Raw genomic sequence first — 17,035 nt, 5'->3', positions numbered from 1 at the left:
ATCCAAAGTAGGTCTATGATGATTCTGCTCAATGAACCTCTCAACAAAGAAGTTAACCACTGCCTTCTTAACAAGGTCAGGCTGCTGGACCCAAACACCATCAATGAGGATACCATGAACAACACTTGAGCTTCTTCTGAAATTTATCACTTTGTGAAAGTAAGCTGTATTTCGGTCACCCTCCTTGATCCACTTAGCCCTAGATTTCTGCCTCAACAATGATTCATAAGCAGTTGAAATATCCCACAACTGTTGTTGCGAAATTCTCTTGGTTATAACTTCAGTATCAGATAAAGTTCTATGAGAAGCTAGGTTCTCCAAATCACATAATTTCTGCTTCAGGTTCTGAATCTTGGAAGCTTTAATGTCCCCCTTCTCTTTACACCATTGTTTTATAGACAATCTCAGGTTCCTCAGCTTGTTTTTAAGGGCAACTCCCCCCCAACCACCCTGCAGATCTGTACTCCATGCCTCTTTAATCATAGAATGATACCCTTTATGGTTAAGCCACCAGTCCACCACCCGAAAAGGCTTAGGGCCCCAGTCCACCATCTTTGTTTTCAAAATGATTGGACAATGATCCGAATAATCTCTTTGAAGGACATGTTGGGAGGTGTCAGGCCACAAGGATACCCACTGATCAAACACCAAGAATCTGTCTAGCCTACTCTTGGCACTGCCATTGGGCCTAAACCAAGTGAAATTGCTACCAAAGCATCTAATATCCTGGAGCTCCATCTCAGATATCCAGTCATTGAAATCTGAGGTATCTGAGGTAACATCAGACCTCTGAGATATACTAATTCTCTCAGCCTGATTCCTGATAGTGTTGAAGTCCCCTAGAAAGCACCATAGACCACTAGGATCAGAATCCTTGAGGTGCCTCAAATCATCCCACAATGCCCTTTTTCCAGCTAAGTCACAAGGTGCATAGACATTAACAACTCGAATCCACTGATTATCTTTTACCCATTTCCCTTCAAGCATTAGAAAATTCCTGCCTTTAACCCTCCTCTCCACCTGAAAATCTGAGTTATTCCACAAGCACAACAAGCCACCTGATGCTTGAATTGAAGGAACAAAATCCCAGGACACAAAAGAATCTCCCCACATAGATTGGCAGATGCGCCTATTAAAAGACTCCTTTTTGGTTTCTTGAATACACACAATGTCCACCTTACGCTTCATATTAATCCTCCTGATGGCAGCCCACTTAATCCCCCTACCCAAACCTCTGAAATTATAGGAGAGAATAATCATGATGAGGCCAATTTAATTCCCATCTCTGTTGCCATCTTGTTATCTCTGTTTTCCATGTCTAACATCATCCTTCGAACCTGCAAGCTATCCTCTCCATGGGTCAGGCCCATTTGTTTTACTAAGGCATATTGGTTTTCCAGGGTATGAGAACTGAGTTGCCCGAGACTATTATCTTGAGATTTGCTATTTGGAACCACTTCAGGAGCCAATTTAGGAGAGGTTAGGGGGTCCACAACTGATTCCTCGTGAGATAGGGCCTGCCCTCTGTGCCCCACCAGCTCCTTTCTTCTAACATAATATCTAGTGGCAGGAGCTGGGGTTGGGCCTTCAGGTCTGGGGCCCATATTCCCCTCCTCATCCACGCAAATTTGATCTGGGGTTGAATGGACCTTATTATAAGGTTGGTCAACAGAAGCTGGCATACTTGCTTCATTTGGAGTAGACTTATGCTGCCCCCTGCCTGAGCCTCGGACTGAACCTGTCGGACTTTCCACAAAAAACTTTCCATGTTGGGCCTCCTGGTTGTGGGTATTATCTCTCCCATCCCCTTGAGGCATATCATTAATTGCACTCCACATTATCAGCTTTTGGCCAGAGCCTTCTTCGGGTAACACAGCAGGATCAACGGGTGGGGGACAATTCGAAAATTTTTTGTCGTTGGGTGGTTGGTCCACGACCCCATGGTCACCGAAGACCCGGTCCAAGCATCGTTGACCAATGGCTTTTACCCAATGGTCACGACGCGAGTGAAGGGAGTAGGGCTGCCTCTCGTCGGTGGAAAATCCTTCAGTGTCGCCGGGAGTGTTGTCGGAGATCTCGAAATTGCTATCGGCCTCGTGGAAATCTCCTCCGGCAGTGGCAGGGGTGTTTGGCTCCGTCGAAAACGGAGACGGCGGAAACCCACTGTCCATTCTCTTCAGGTTCCGCCGCACACCCAAGCAAGACATGTCTTCAATCACATGAATGGCGTTTGAAGCTCCGTCTATGGCCGCCTTCACCTCCGATTGGATCCCCGGTCTTCGCTTCGTCCTGATAAGGATCCTTGCCACGTCTATCCGCGTTCTGTTCTCCACCATTTCGTCAACTTCCACCAAGTCGCCAATTTCCGCGACCACCTTTCCCATAGATTCCGACTCACACACCATCGGTGGCAAACCCCACAGGAAAACCCATGCCAGCCTATGTGTCGGACGGATGTCCTGGGACCATTTTTAAAGGTCCGTGATCGGAGTGGACCCGTTCTTCCTCTCCTCATGTATAATCTGCGTGGCCTTAGACTCTTGCAGGTTATGGAAGATGACCCAATCATCACCCCAATAACACGAGGTAACATCATTATCTATCACCCATTTGAATTCCTCATCTAAACTTTCAAACATGCCGATATTTTTTAAACGACCCACCCAAGCATTCTGTATCCACTCCTTCTGCGCTGTTGATATATCGAGGACCACTGGTCTCTTCGCAACCTCTGCGAGTTGGGGAAATTCTTCCTTCTGGTTGCAGAGGATACTCGTTCCCGGCGAAGCCGCCTTAACTACCTCGGCGTACGACCGAAATCTTCCGCCATTATCATTCATTTTCGAGCCTCCTTGTCTACGTCTGACCTTGCCTTGCAAGTTGACATTATCAGGCATATTGTTATTGTTTTGCTTCCTTATGGCCTCCTCGCTCCTTTCGAATTTGGGCTGGTTAACAAACATTTTCCTCCCTCCAAAGAAAATGCTGTTATCTAGTTTTCTTTCCAGCCCCACTGCGTCTTCAACATCCTTATATCTGACAGCCGAATCTCTGCCCTTCTCTGTTTTTTTATTTGGGGATGAAAACCTCCTAGACCTTACCCCATCTTTGGAATGTCTGCCACAAGTCCTTCTCGTTAACCCATGATGGGAATCTAGAGAAGTAAAAAGTTGTGATGTCAGCCTTGTTCCACCATGTTACTGTTCTATTAGCTAGATGCTGGTTCGTTGGTCTTGATTGCACTCTACTAGCTGTCGTATTCTTGTTTCTCCTACGGGTTACTTCAGCCCATTCTCCATCATAGATTAAGGATCTGGTGTCATCCTCGTTGTCCATATCCCCTTTCTCTGCGTTTCTTCTTCGAATATTGTGACCTCCATGATCAGTGCTCCAGCTCCGTACACGTCCTCGCCGCCCTCTCTCCAGGTGTCTCCCTCGGGGTCGCCCTCTGGTTCTCTCAGTTTCTCTCGTTCTCTCCCCCCCTGTCTCTCCCTCTCTCTCTCTGTATACTCTCTCTCCCCCTCTCTCATTTTTCTTTGACAATTATTTCTGAGACGAGTAACTCGAAGTTCGTGACACTCAATGATAATCCTTGAATTCTAGCATCTTGGTATTCTCTTTGACAGGGTGGAAAGAATTTTTCGTGAGATCAATTTGATTTGGGTTTAACCTTGCTGCATTATGCTTCTTTGCCTCTACAGTTTTGGGACTATGCTTTTACAACAACTGTTTACCTAATTAACAGGCTACCTACCACTACTCTTAAATTTGTTGTTCCTTTTGTTGCCTTGTTCAATAAAGAGCCTGATTATCACTTTCTCAAAACCTTTGGGTGTGTTTGTTTTCCTTTGCTAAGACCATATCATACACAAACTTAATTTTAGGTTTCAAGAGTATCTGTTTCTGGGTTACTCTTCTTCTCACAAAGGCTACAAGTGCTTGTCACCTTTTGGAAGGATTTACATCTCTAAGGATGTCTTCTTTAGTGAGTTAAGATTTCCTTACTCTGATCCTTCCTCCTTTAATTCCACAAAAAGTCTGGATTCCTACTTTAGTCTCAGTCCTAACCTTTCTCCACCTTGTGCTGCAACTATACCACCCACTAATTCAGGTTCTGTTCCTCTCATTCCTCCTGATTTTTCACCTTTGTCCACTCATTCTCCCATCACTACTGTGTCTGTACTTCTTCTACATCCATTTCTGCTGAACATCGAAATTATGAGTTCACTACCATTCCTACATCCACTTCAGACACTGTTACTCCATCTACCTCTCTCCCAATTAACACTCACCCCATGCAAACAAGATCTAAATCTGGAATTCACAATCGTAGACTCCACCCTTCATTGTTTCTCACTCATTCTGAGCCTAAGTCTGTGAAACAAGCTCTAGTAAATGATGATTGGGTCTCTGCTATGCAGCAAGAATATGATGCCTTGATGAAGAACAATACTTGGGAATTGGTATCATTACCTCCTAATAAGCAGGCTATTGGCTGTAAATGGGTGTACAGGGTTATGGAAAATGCTGATGGTTTTGTTAACAGATTCAAAGCAAGGTTAGTAGCTAAGGGGTTCCATCAAGTTCATGGCTTTTGAGTATGATGGGTGAGAGAAACTTCTACCTGAGAGTGTGGGAGAGAGACAGGGTGAGAGAAAGAGATGGTAGACCGAGACAGAGAGTGTGGGAGAGAGAAAGGGTGAGAGAGAGAGAGGGTAGACCGAGAGAGAGAGTGCACACAAAGAGAGCAACACAAGGAGTTTTTGGAGGAATGAGGAAGACTACTTGCGATCTCAACGAGAATCCCCCTCACGGATCGCATACGAATATCAGGAGTACCAGAGTCTTGATGCTAACAATCATGGAGCCTGGGTGGAAGTAACACGCAAGAAGAAAAGGAATGAGACGGCTAATAAAGGTAGACCGGAAGGAGGTAGTCATCAACGGGATGAAAGGAAAGTGACATGGAGAGACAAGGCCGGTGTTACGACATATTACTTCTCTAGATTCCCTGAAGGGCTGATGGAGAAAGACATGTGGCGGATCTTCCAGAAGTGGGCAAAGGTGTGGGAAGTCTTTATTCCCAAAACCAAAAATAAGTTGGGCCATAGGTTTGGTTTTGTCCGATTTAAAGAAGTGATGGATGAGCAGAGACTAGAGAGGCAGCTAGATAATAATATCTTCATTGGTGGGGTGAAGGTGTTTGTCAATAGATCGAAATTCGACAGGGGGAAGGTGATAGGCACTCGTGAAAAAAGGACCCTTAGTCATGGTGAGGGAGCTACTCAACAGAAGTACAAAGCTGGTTATGTGGACGAAGGTGCACAGGAGGAAAACAAAGGCAATGCCAAACCTCGTTCATATGCTGTGGTGGTGAAGGAGTCTGTAAATGGTGAAACGAAGTATATTAACCCGCTGGTAGCTATGACTGGGGTTGAAAAGGTGAACCATAGCCCAGTTGTTCTGCACTCAAATAAGACGAAATCTGAGTGGCTTTCTAAGGCTTGGATAGCAAGACTGAAGAACAGAGGCATGCTTGAGAGGCTGGACGAAGAGCTGAAATGGGTGGTTGAAGATGATATCAATCCATGCTATTGGGCTGATGACTGGATCCTCTTCCCTGACATGGATGAGTCCAAAGCTGCTCGACTCATACACCAAGAGAGGGAGAACGGGTTTACTCCCATATCCGAGCTCCAAAAATGGTCCCCGGAGATACGGCCCACACACAAGCTCACCTAGGTTCTTCTCTGGGGTCTTCCTCTGTCGGTATGGGAAAAGGAGTTCATGGCGAAGGTGCTGGCGGAAGTTGGGAAGGTGGTTGAAGTAGATGAGAACGTGGAGCTCAAACGGCGTTTGGATGTGGCGCGTATCCTAGTTCGGACGCAGATGAAACCTCCGTTTCAGGTGACGATTCCGGCCACCGTTGATGGAGTCGAGTTCGTCCTCCAAGTTGCTGAGGACACGACGAACCTGGGTGGGTCGAAGAAGACGCCATGCAACTCAGCGTGGCTCCCCCCTTCCCCTTTCTCGACCCAGCCAAATACCCCTGTAACAGGGGGTGTACTCCACCCAAGGGTCTTCTCCGGCGACGTTTTTTCCGACGGGGCACTCGACGACACCCTTGGCGGTGATTTTGAAGACCATGATGGTCTCCTTTCGCATAGCTCTCGCAGAGACCAGTGGGTAAAGACCCTGGCTCGGAGTTGCAGGGACTGGTCCGATAATCCTGCTGACGTGGAATCATTTCAGAGGGACACTATTCAAAATTTGCAGGACATAGGGGCAGAGGTGGCGTTGACAACCTCCAATGGCCAAATTCCCCGAAATGGGACAGCTTTAAATGGAGATGATGAAAGTGATATGCAGGGGATCATGTTAAAGGAAAAGCCTCCTGTCAATGACAGCCTCGTAGACCAGGCCCATTTGACTTACGCATTTGAGGAAACTCAATATAGGTCAGCAAAAGGAGTTGCAGGGGGTAAAGGGGAAGTTTTGCCCCCTGAGGAAATTATACCTCACGTTTCAAATGCCAGGGATAAGGACAATGGTATACCTAGTCAGCATTTTTCAGAGATGGTAGCTGAGGAAATGGGCCTTCCAAATGGCCCAACCTGTTCAGTCAATAAGGTGTATGTGAGAAGAAAAGCGGTGATGGGAAGTAAAACCAAGGCCCAACGGGGGGAGGACCCAATCGTGGACTGCAATACAGATCCTAATGCTCATTCTTTGCCTCTTTTACAAGAGAGGACAGATTTAATACCAGGCCCTAAAGTTGATCCTTTGAACTCACTATCGGAGGACCCTATACATATGCAATGTGCCCTTCTAAAGGAAATGGGTTTATCCTGTGGGGAAGATGACAACAAGGTTAAGGGGATGTTATTATACATGGAGAACAGGGATGTTATGATGGCAACAGAGAAGGGAGTTAAAAAACACAATTATGATAATTCTGTCTTATAATTCCAGAGGTCTGGGGAGAGGGGTTAAGTGGGCTGCTATAAGAAGGTTGATTTCAAAACACAAGGTGGACCTTGTGTGCATTCAAGAGACTAAAAAGGAGAATTTTAATAAGAATATTTGTAATGCCATTTGGGGGGATTCCACAGCTCAGTGGGATTATGTTCCTTCTGTGCAAGCTGCTGGTGGGCTACTATGTATGTGGAATAACTCCTCTTTTGAGGTTGAAAGGAGGGTGAAAGGTAGAAGTTTTTTAATGTCTGAAGGGAGATGCACTAACAATAATCAGAGGTTGATGATTGTCAATGTTTATGCCCCATGTGACTTTGCTGGGAAAATAGCTTTATGGGATGATATAAGGCAGCTGAAAGTCTCTAACCCAAGGGGATTATGGTGTGTTCTTGGGGACTTAAACAGTATTAGAAGTTCAGAGGAAAGGGTTAGTTTATCTGAAAGAAGGGTAGACTCACAGGACATTTCAGCTTTTAACCAATGGATCTCTGATATGGAGCTCCAGGAAATTAAATCTGTGGGTTCTAACTATACATGGATTAGGCCTAATGGTTATGTAAAAAGTAGGCTTGACAGATTCTTGGTCTCGGATCAATGGTTATCTTTGTGGCCTGAGAGCTGCCAACATGTTTTGCAAAGGGATTTTTCGGATCATTGTCCAACCATTCTGCAAACTAATATGATGGATTGGGGTCCTAAGCCCTTTAGGGTCTTTGACTGGTGGCTGCAATAGAAACAGTATCAGAAAATGGTGAGGGATACCTGGAGTAATGATCAGCAGGGAGGTTGGGGGAGTATTGCCTTAAAAAATAAGCTGAAAAACTTGAAAGCTGCTATAAAACAGTGGAGTAAGGAAGAGGGGAATATTGATGGTAACAAGATATCCAACATCCAACAGAAATTAAATGAGATGGAGGACTTAGCTTCTAATCGTATTTTATCTGATCAAGACCTCAAAATCAGAAACTCCCTTCAGCAGGATTTATGGAATGCTTCAATTGCTATGGAATCACTTTTGAGACAAAAATCTAGGATATCATGGTTGAAGGAGGGGGACTATAATTCTGGGTATTTTCACAGAATAATTAATCATAGGAGAGCATACGATGCTATTCCAGGCATTTCTATTGATGGTGTGTGGGTCCAGCAACCTAATTTAGTGAAGGCTGCAGCTGTTAATTATTTCCAGACCAGATTTACTGAGCAGGATTATTATAGGCCTTATTTGGATGGGGTCCCCTTTAATTCTATTTCTCAAGGGCAAAGAGAGCAGATGACTGTCCCCTTCTCTGACCAAGAGATCAAGGAGGCTGTGTGGAGCTGTGGAGGTGATAAATGCCCTGGGCCAGATGGCCTTAACTTCAACTTTATAAAAAAATTTTGGGATATCATGAGTCCAGAATTTAGAAGATTTGTGGATGAGTTTTATGCTCATGGCAGCTTTCCTAGAGGCAGCAATGCTTCCTTTGTGGCCTTAATTCCTAAGATGACTCATCCTCAGTCCTTCAATGATTATAGGCCTATATCCTTGATGGCTGTATGTATAAAGTTATAGCCAAGTTGCTGTCTAACAGATTGAGGTCTGTAATGAATGGGTTAATTGATGAAAGGCAGTCAGCCTTTATTAAAGGAGGGCATATTCTTCATGGTATTTTGATTCTCAATGAGGTGGTTGAGGAAGCAAGGAGAAATAAGAAACCTGTGATGATCTTCAAGGTGGACTTTGAAAAGGCCTACGATTCAGTTTCTTGGTCTTTTTTGGACTACATGCTGTTCAGGTTGGGATTCTGCTCAAAATGGAGATCATGGATATCAGCTTGCCTCCACTCAGCATCTATATCAATTTTGATTAATGGCAGCCCTTCTAAGGAATTTCTCCCTACAAGGGGTTTGAGACAAGGAGATCCCCTAGCTCCCTTGCTTTTCAATATTGTAGCTGAAGGTATTACTGGTATGATGAGACAAGCAGTCCACAAAAACCTCTATAGAAGCTTCTTGGTTGGAAAGAAAAAGGAACCTATCAACATTTTGCAGTATGCTGATGATACTGTCTTTGTAGGAGAGGCTGTGTGGGGAAATATTCATGTTATAAAAGCCTTATTAAGAGGATATGAATTAGCTTCTGGTTTAAAGATTAACTTTGCTAAAAGTCAGTTTGGGATAATAGGGGGTGGAGTCAACTGGTCTTTGGAAGCAGCCAATATTCTGCACTGTCGGCAGCTGGAGTATCCTTTCCTCTATTTAGGCTTACCTATTGGGGCTAATCCTTCAAGCCAGCTGGTGTGGGAGCCTCTCATTTCTAAATTCAAGTCTAAATTAGCCAAATGGGCTCAAAGAGATATATCCATGGCTGGGAAGATCACCCTTATCAATTCTGTCCTTAATGCCCTCCCAATTTATCTCCTCTCCTTTTTTAAAATTCCTCAGAGGGTAGTCAAAAAGTTGATATCCCTCCAAAGACTGAGGGGGGCCTGGGGATAAAGGATATCTCTAAATTCAACTTAGCTCTGATGGGAAGATGGATATGGGCTTTTGCATCTGATCAACAGCAGCTCTGGGTCAGAATTTTAACTTAAAAATATGGTGGTTGGTCAGAATTTCAAAATGGTAGTGACAAAAGGGGCTTTTCCCATTGGTGGAGAGACATTAGAAATCTGTATCACCAGCTGGACTGCAGTATCTTTAAAGACAACTTGGCTTGGAAGGTTGGGAGTGGGGAGAATATTAAATTCTGGACTGATAATTGGCTAGGGGAACAACACACTTTGCAGCAGAAGTATAATCAGCTTTTCCTCATAAGTAGACAGCAAAAGGACTACATCTCTCAAATGGGACATTTTAATCATAATAGCTGGAGGAGAAATCTCTTTGATCATGAAAGCCATTTGGCTGTGCAGTTTATGGAGGAAATCAGTTCTGTTCCTATTCAAAGACAGGTGAAAGATAATATGCTGTGGTTGGTTGAATCTAATGGTCAATATACTACTAGGTCAGCTTATAGCTTATGCATGAACACTTCTTTAGTAAATTCTGATGGCAAGATTTTTAAGACTATATGGCAGCTGAAAGTTCCCCCTCGGGCTGTGATCTTCTGTTGGAGACTTCTTAAAAATAGACTACCTACCAAGGTCAACCTATTAAGAAGAAATGCTATTACTCAGGAAGACACCTGTTCCTTATGTGGCTGTGTGCAGGAGGATGTGGGTCATTTGTTTTTCAACTGTAAGTTGACAAATGGCCTATGGTGGGAATCTATGCGCTGGGTTCGGGTAGTAGGTCCCCTTTCCATTAACCCGGTTCACCATTTCTATCAGTTCTGTGATGGGTTTGGGGCAAATGTGAATCACAGTACAAGATGTGGGTGGTGGATTGCCTTAACTAGCTCTATATGGCAGCATAGGAATCATTTGATTTTCCAAGGAAAACCTTTTGATCCCTGTAAAGTCATGGAACATGCTATTTTTTTAGCTTGGTCATGGTTAAAGGCTAAGGATAAGAATTTTAGTACTAGCTTCCACTACTGGTCCTCTAATATTTCCAATTTCGTTGCCTAGTTGGGTTTGGAACTGGTTGTTTTTTGATTTTGTTGTTGGTCTTCTTCGAGGGTAGCACCTTGGTGCTTTGTATTTATAATCTCTGGTACCACTGGTACTGGTTTTTTTATTAATAATATATATATTTTCAGCCTTCCAAAAAAAAAAGTTCATGGCTTTGATTTTCATGAAACTTTTTCACCTTTGAGGGGCGTATTGGAGTATGAGTGTGTACATACATAACTGTGTAAATAGTTTTGTTTCATATTAGACAACAATGTATATGTTGTAAGGGCTGTTAGTTTTCACTAAATTGCATCCAAGTGGTTACGTTTTGTTAGAAGTTAGTTAGAGGTAGTTAGAGTTAATTTACATTCTGTTAGAAGTTAGTTAGAGGTAATTAGAGTTAGTTTCTCAAGTCAGAACTCTTTAAATACCTCTCTTGTATCTAACTCATTGAGTTTTTATTTCTGAGCAATAATATTAGCTTTATCTTTTTCATTTTCTCTCTCGCTCTCACTCTCACTCAGTTTATCGAAAAAGAGGTCTTAACTAATATATTGATGATTTTGTTGTTACTTGAATTTTTTATATTATGTATTATTTTCAGCACAATCCTGGATTACCTGCTACTCGTCATCGTAGGATAGCAAGCTCTTTCAGGGATAACTCTCTTTTTCAGATATTCCAGATATCATTAACTTCTCTCTTCCAGTTAAAATCTGATGGTATAAAATATTATTGTTATGGCAATGATAGATGTATACATTCGTTTTCAAAGTTCTAAACTGATTTCATGTTCTGAATTTAGTAATTGTGCTTTGGTTATGCAAAATTTTCAGCTGGGAGCAAGTTGCAGGAGCTGTCTCTTATGCTTTCCCTTAGTTGTTTATCATTTGATTTTATGGGGACATCGTATGATGAAAGTTCAGATGAAATTGGTACTGTTCAGGTATATTCCTGTGTACATAGATGGTTGTTTGCTTTTCTCTAGCCCGCAGTTCTTGATCTGAAATTGCCATTGGTTGTACAGGTTCCATCTGGTTGGAAGCCTACCCTAGAGGATTCCTCAACACTGCAAATCTTTTTTGATTATTATGCAATGAATCAAATGTTTTCGAAAGAGGTTTGTTTATGTTGGTTTATTTGATTTGACAAGGGAGTCAGTGCTTTCAGAACTTTTAATAATAAATTATTTTGTTTTAGTGCTTCATTTATTTTGTTTTTTCAAGGAATTAATGATTATCCTCACTGTTATTAAGATGGGTTCTTCTCCTTAGTTTGCTTATATTTTTCAAATTTAGGCACATTGGCTGTGTTTTCAGGAAAACCATTTAAATCATAGCAGAAATCTTGTGCATGACGCGACGTTTTGCAATGACTGCACCCAAGATTATTGTTCCGGCCACCTCTGTCCCTTCCTCGGCCCCCTCTTCTTCCACGACCTCCTCTTCCTCTAGAGGATACCATAGCAAATAACTCATCAACCTCAAGAGAACTACCCTTATTTTTGAGTAGGGACCTGAAGGAGTCGAGTGACTAAATCTTCCATTGAGGGAACATCATGTGCAGTTAGAACTTGATCATGAATGTGGTTAAAAAATGGGTTCATTCCTCGAAGAATCATGACCATATACAGATTATCATGCCTGGGATTTGGAGCATATTAGACAGATTATGATGGCGGTAGGAGAAGTGGTGGAGGTGGATCACGAAATGGATGAACTCCATAGGCTGGACAGGGCGCGGATAATAGTGAAGACACCATTGCTGCCATTAATTCAGCACAAGGTCTCCGCATGGATTAATGGGGTTGAATACACTATGCATATGGCTGAAGAAACATGTTACAATCTGGATAGATGCAAATGTTGGGGAAGAAGCTTCATAGGCTCGTTGGAGGAAATAATTTTTGACGATAGTGAGAGTGAAATAGGGACGCAAATGGCGATCGAAGGTGTAATCCTAGAAACAGACCCGTCGGAGGAGGACACTCTTCCGAGCACAGACGGTGATGAGTAGAGTCGATGAGCCACGAAGTAGTGACGGATTGAAGGTAAAAATCGCCACAACGAACCACAGGTTAATAACCGAGAGTCACTGACACAAGCTTAGGAATGGGTCACATCCGATACCTGCAGCAGACAAAAACAAGTTGATCGAAGCAACCAAAGGCTTGATAAAAGTGAACATACACAGGCACAAAGGACAACAACTGAGCCCCACCCCACCCTCATCTACCGAAAAGAAAACGAGGATAAAAGCAACAAAAAGAGGTCAGAAGAGGAGTCAATAAAGGAGATACAAAATTTGGCTGAAGCAATTACAAAAAAGAAGCATGCACAGGAATCGAAAAATAATAGAGGACAGAGACAAGGAGGTGGGCCCAATGACGCAAGAAAATTTTGAATTTGTGAGCACAAAGCCACGTGACGAGATAAATAATATTGGGTGTGATGGGCCCTTAATGGGCCTCACATAAAACACCCTTCACGACAAAAATGAAGGTGCAGAAGGCAATGTAAAATGTGAACAAAAAGGCCCAAAACATGTGGAGAAGGTATACTCCAGAAGCAGAGGGTGTAGAAAGCAAATGGAGCATGGGCACACTCTTGGGCTTCTAAAAAAATCAAACATAAAGGCCCATAAAGTGGTCAGCAACGTAACTGACAGACACGATGAGTACTCACCAGAAATGAGAGGTAGTGGGCTGAATCTGGGAGGTAATGTGTGATCAAAGTGGAAATGAGGAGGATGCAACTCATCTATTCTTCAACTGCAGTAAAACCCTCCCTATATGGTGGGAATCTTTGTCTTGGGTAAACATCTCAGGTGCTTTCCCGCAAAACCCGAGACACCATTTCCTCCAACATGCTCATGGGGGATACGTTGGACTAAGGGCTCACAGATGAAAGTGTTGGTGGATAGCATTAACCTGGACTATTTGGTAGCACAGGAATCAGATAGTTTTCTCAAATGATAGCTTCAATAGTAACAAACTGATGGATGAGGCAATCTTCTTGTGTTGGTCATGGTTTAGGAATATGGAAAAAGGTTTTGTAATGCATTTTAATCAGTGGTCGAGTAATCTAAGAGAGAGATTTTGTAATTAGGGGAGGGAAGCAGACATAGGACCTGGGTAGCCTATAGCTTACAATGTGAGCAGCTTATGGTTAGCTAATTTGACGGATCAAGTTCGTATTTGGAAACCATATGTCTGCTGAAATCCAAAAATTTGTAATCTTAGTACCCCTGCTACTTACTTATATATACTAATTTATCTTTGCTGAAAAAAAAAGTGGAACATCCAACACAAGATCCATTACAAAATAACAGTCAGGAAATGTGTGATCAAACAAGGGGAGCAACATCACAATGGAACATGGTGCAGAATCTGGGAGTTACAAGTGGGTAAGGAGATACATCAGTACTCACAAAGTTACTGTGTATGGAGGAAAGGGATAAGGAGGAGACCAACAAGATGGGAAATAGGGGAGCTGGATAATGAAGATCATCACATATAATACAAGGGGGTTAGGAAGGGGTGTAAAATGGGCATCAATTAGAAGATTGGTACAAATGGAAAGAGTTGACATGTTATGTATACAAGAAACTAAGAAGGAGCAGTTAGATAAATTTGTCTGTCATGCCCTGTGGGAAGATATAGAAGTCAAGTGGGAAGTGCAACCAGCCATCAATAGAGCAGGAGGACTACTATGTTTGTTGAATGAGAACTCTTTCAGATTGGACAGGAAGTAAGTGGTCAAGGCTTTATTTATCTAGAGGGTATATAGGTCCCTGATGGGCAAAAGGTGTCTATTGTCAACACATATGCGCCATGTGACATGACGCAGAAGAGAAACCTGTCGGAGCAAATCAGACAACTGTGAGATTTAAGCCTAGGATTGCTGTGGTGCATACTTGGGGATTTCAACAATATCGGGAGACCAAAGGAGAGAGTAGGGCTGTCTCAAAGGGGGGAAATTGATAGTCATATGGATGATTTCAATGAATGGATAGAGGACCTTCAAGTTGAAGACGTGCCTTGTGTGGGGGAGGAAATTCACCTGGTACAAACTTAATGGGACAACAAAGAGCAGGTTGGACAGATTTCTTGTCCGTGCTGAATGGCTTCGGAAATGGCAGGGTACAACACAACTTATTTTGGAAAGAAACTTCTCGGATTATTGCCCAGTCGCGCTGAAATATGAAGTTGTTGATTGGAGACTCCAACCTTTCAAGATTTTAAATTGTTGGTTTCATGATAAATCATTTCGAAGGGTCGTCCAAGAATCCTGGCTGAATATTACTGTAAGGGGATGGGGGCGGTTTTGTGATCAAAGAAAAGATAAAAGGAGTCAAGGCTAGGCACAAAATCTGGAATAAAGAGCACTTTGGAGATACCCATCAGAAGCTAGCAACCATTGAGAAGGAGCTAAACAGGCTAGAATCTGAAGTTGATGATAGATAGTTATATGACCAAGAGTTGCTGGTTAGAAAAAAGCTTCAAGAGGAGCTGTGGGCAGCTGCACAATCGCATGAGTCCCTATTGAGGCAGAAAGCAAGAGCAAGATGGATCAAAGGAGACTGCAATTCCAAGTTTTTCCATAGAGTTGTAAACTCAAATCGCAGATCCAACTCTTTGAGAGGAGTGTTTGTAAATGGTGTTTGGATTGATGAACCTAGAAGGGTGAAGGAGGAGACACGCTTGGTCTTCAAGAACAGATTTCGGGAGGAAGAGTGGGTGAGACCGAAACTAGATGGGGTCAGCTTTAAAGCTATTGGACAGCAACAAAATGACAGATTATTCAAGCCTTTCATCGAAAAAGAAATTAAGGATGTTGTGTGGGAGTGACAAGACCCCTGGCCCAGACGGTCTTAACTTCAAATTCATTAAGGAATTTTGGGAAATTATAAAGGTTGATGTGCTTCGCTTCATGGATGAATTTTTTGTTCATGGAACTCTCCCGAAGGGCTGCAATGCATCCTTCATTGCGCTCATTCCCAAGGTAACTGAACCACAAAATTTAAATGAATATAGGCCTATTTCTCTAGTAGGTAGCATATACAAAATTGTGTCAAAGGTGTTACCATGGAGGTTGAAGGAGGTGCTGCCACATTAATAGATGAGAGACAGACAACATTCATAGAAGGCCAACATTTGTTACCCAGCACCCTCATTGCAAATGAAGTAATCCATGAAGCAAAGTCAAGGAACAGGCCTTCCTTGGTCTTCAAAGCAGATTTTGAAAAGGCTTACGATTCAGTCTCTTGGGATTTTCTGCCATATATGTGGAGGAGGATGGTTTTTTGTGAAAAATGGATATCATGGATTGAGGGCTGCCTAAAATCAGCTTCTATCTCCATATTGATTAATGACAGCCCTTCGTCCGAGTTCATCCCACAAAGAGGCCTAAGACAAGGGGACCCAGTAGCTCCACTATTATTCAACGTTGTTGCGGAGGGACTAAATGGACTGATGAGAGAAGCGATGAAGAAAAATCTGTTTCAAGGCTTCTTAGTGGTTAGAGATGAGGTGGAGGTTAGCATATTACATTATGCAAATGATACACTCTTTTTTGGGAAAACATCCATGGAAAATGTTAAAGCGATTAAGGTGATTTTGAGAAGTGTTGAACTTGTCTCGGGCCTTAAAATTAATTTCTCAAAGAGTAATTTTGAGACAATTGGGATGTCAGAGAATTGGAAGGTGGATGCTGCTAGGTATTTAAATTGCAGGTTATTGACCATACCATTTCTGTATCTGGGCCTCTCGATTGGGACAAATCCAAGGCGTTTCGACACCTGGGATCCTATAGTCAAGAAATGTGAGAGAAAATTGGCAAAATGGAAGCAAAAGCTACTATCTTTTGGGGGAAGCGTAACACTCATAAAGTCTTTCCTAAATTCTATTCCTATATATTTCTTATCTTTTTTCAAGGCTCCAAATAAAGTTTTGGACAAATTGGTGTGGATACAGAGACGATTTTTGTGGGGCGGAGGTGTGGAGGAGAAGAAGATAGCATGGGTAAAGTGGGAGTCGGTGTGCCTACCAAAGGACTTAAGGAAGTTTAATATGCACTCATTGGAAAGTGGAAATGGAGCTTTTTCCATAACAAAGGAGAATTGTGGGCTAGAATATTGGACTCAAAATATGGCGATTGGAGAAGTTTGGAGGGAGTAAAAAGGGGCAATAGAGTATCAACATGGTGGAAGGATATAAATATTATAGATCCTTTAGGTGCAGATGGAAGCGGTTTCGATAAAGGGATAAAATGGAAAGTGGGGTGTGGATAAAAGGCCAAATTTTGGGAGGATGGATGGAAGGAGGATGGAGTACCACTTAAGTTGAAATATCCTACACTTTTCTCCATTTCCAAACAGCAACAACATGTCATAAAGATGATGGGCAACTTCACAGCTACAGGTTGGGAATGGGACTTTAAATGAAGAAGGCAACTTTTTGATGGTGAGATGGAGATGGCTGTAAAGTTCTTAGAAGATCTAGAAGGTATCAGCATCCATCC

At 42.7% G+C, this 17,035-nt stretch overlaps 1 protein-coding gene across 6 annotated transcripts in view; it reads left to right on the top strand.

The window, feature by feature from the left end:
* LOC114370133 (exportin-7-A-like) overlaps positions 1-17,035 on the top strand; it is a 94,450-nt gene that overhangs the window by 26,487 nt on the left and 50,928 nt on the right. For all 6 annotated transcript variants that reach the window (XM_028327417.1, XM_028327421.1, XM_028327419.1 and 3 more), the window contains 3 exons: positions 11,119-11,236; positions 11,351-11,460; positions 11,542-11,634. In XM_028327417.1, coding sequence (XP_028183218.1) covers positions 11,119-11,236; positions 11,351-11,460; positions 11,542-11,634 — 321 coding nt within the window. The remainder of the gene's footprint in view (positions 1-11,118; positions 11,237-11,350; positions 11,461-11,541; positions 11,635-17,035) is intronic.

The sequence above is a fragment of the Glycine soja genome, chromosome 10, assembly GCF_004193775.1.
Source record: "Glycine soja cultivar W05 chromosome 10, ASM419377v2, whole genome shotgun sequence".
Taxonomy (NCBI): Eukaryota; Viridiplantae; Streptophyta; class Magnoliopsida; order Fabales; family Fabaceae; genus Glycine; species Glycine soja.
The sequence above is the reverse complement of the archived record's forward strand: the minus strand, read 5'-3'. Positions and strand labels throughout refer to the sequence as shown.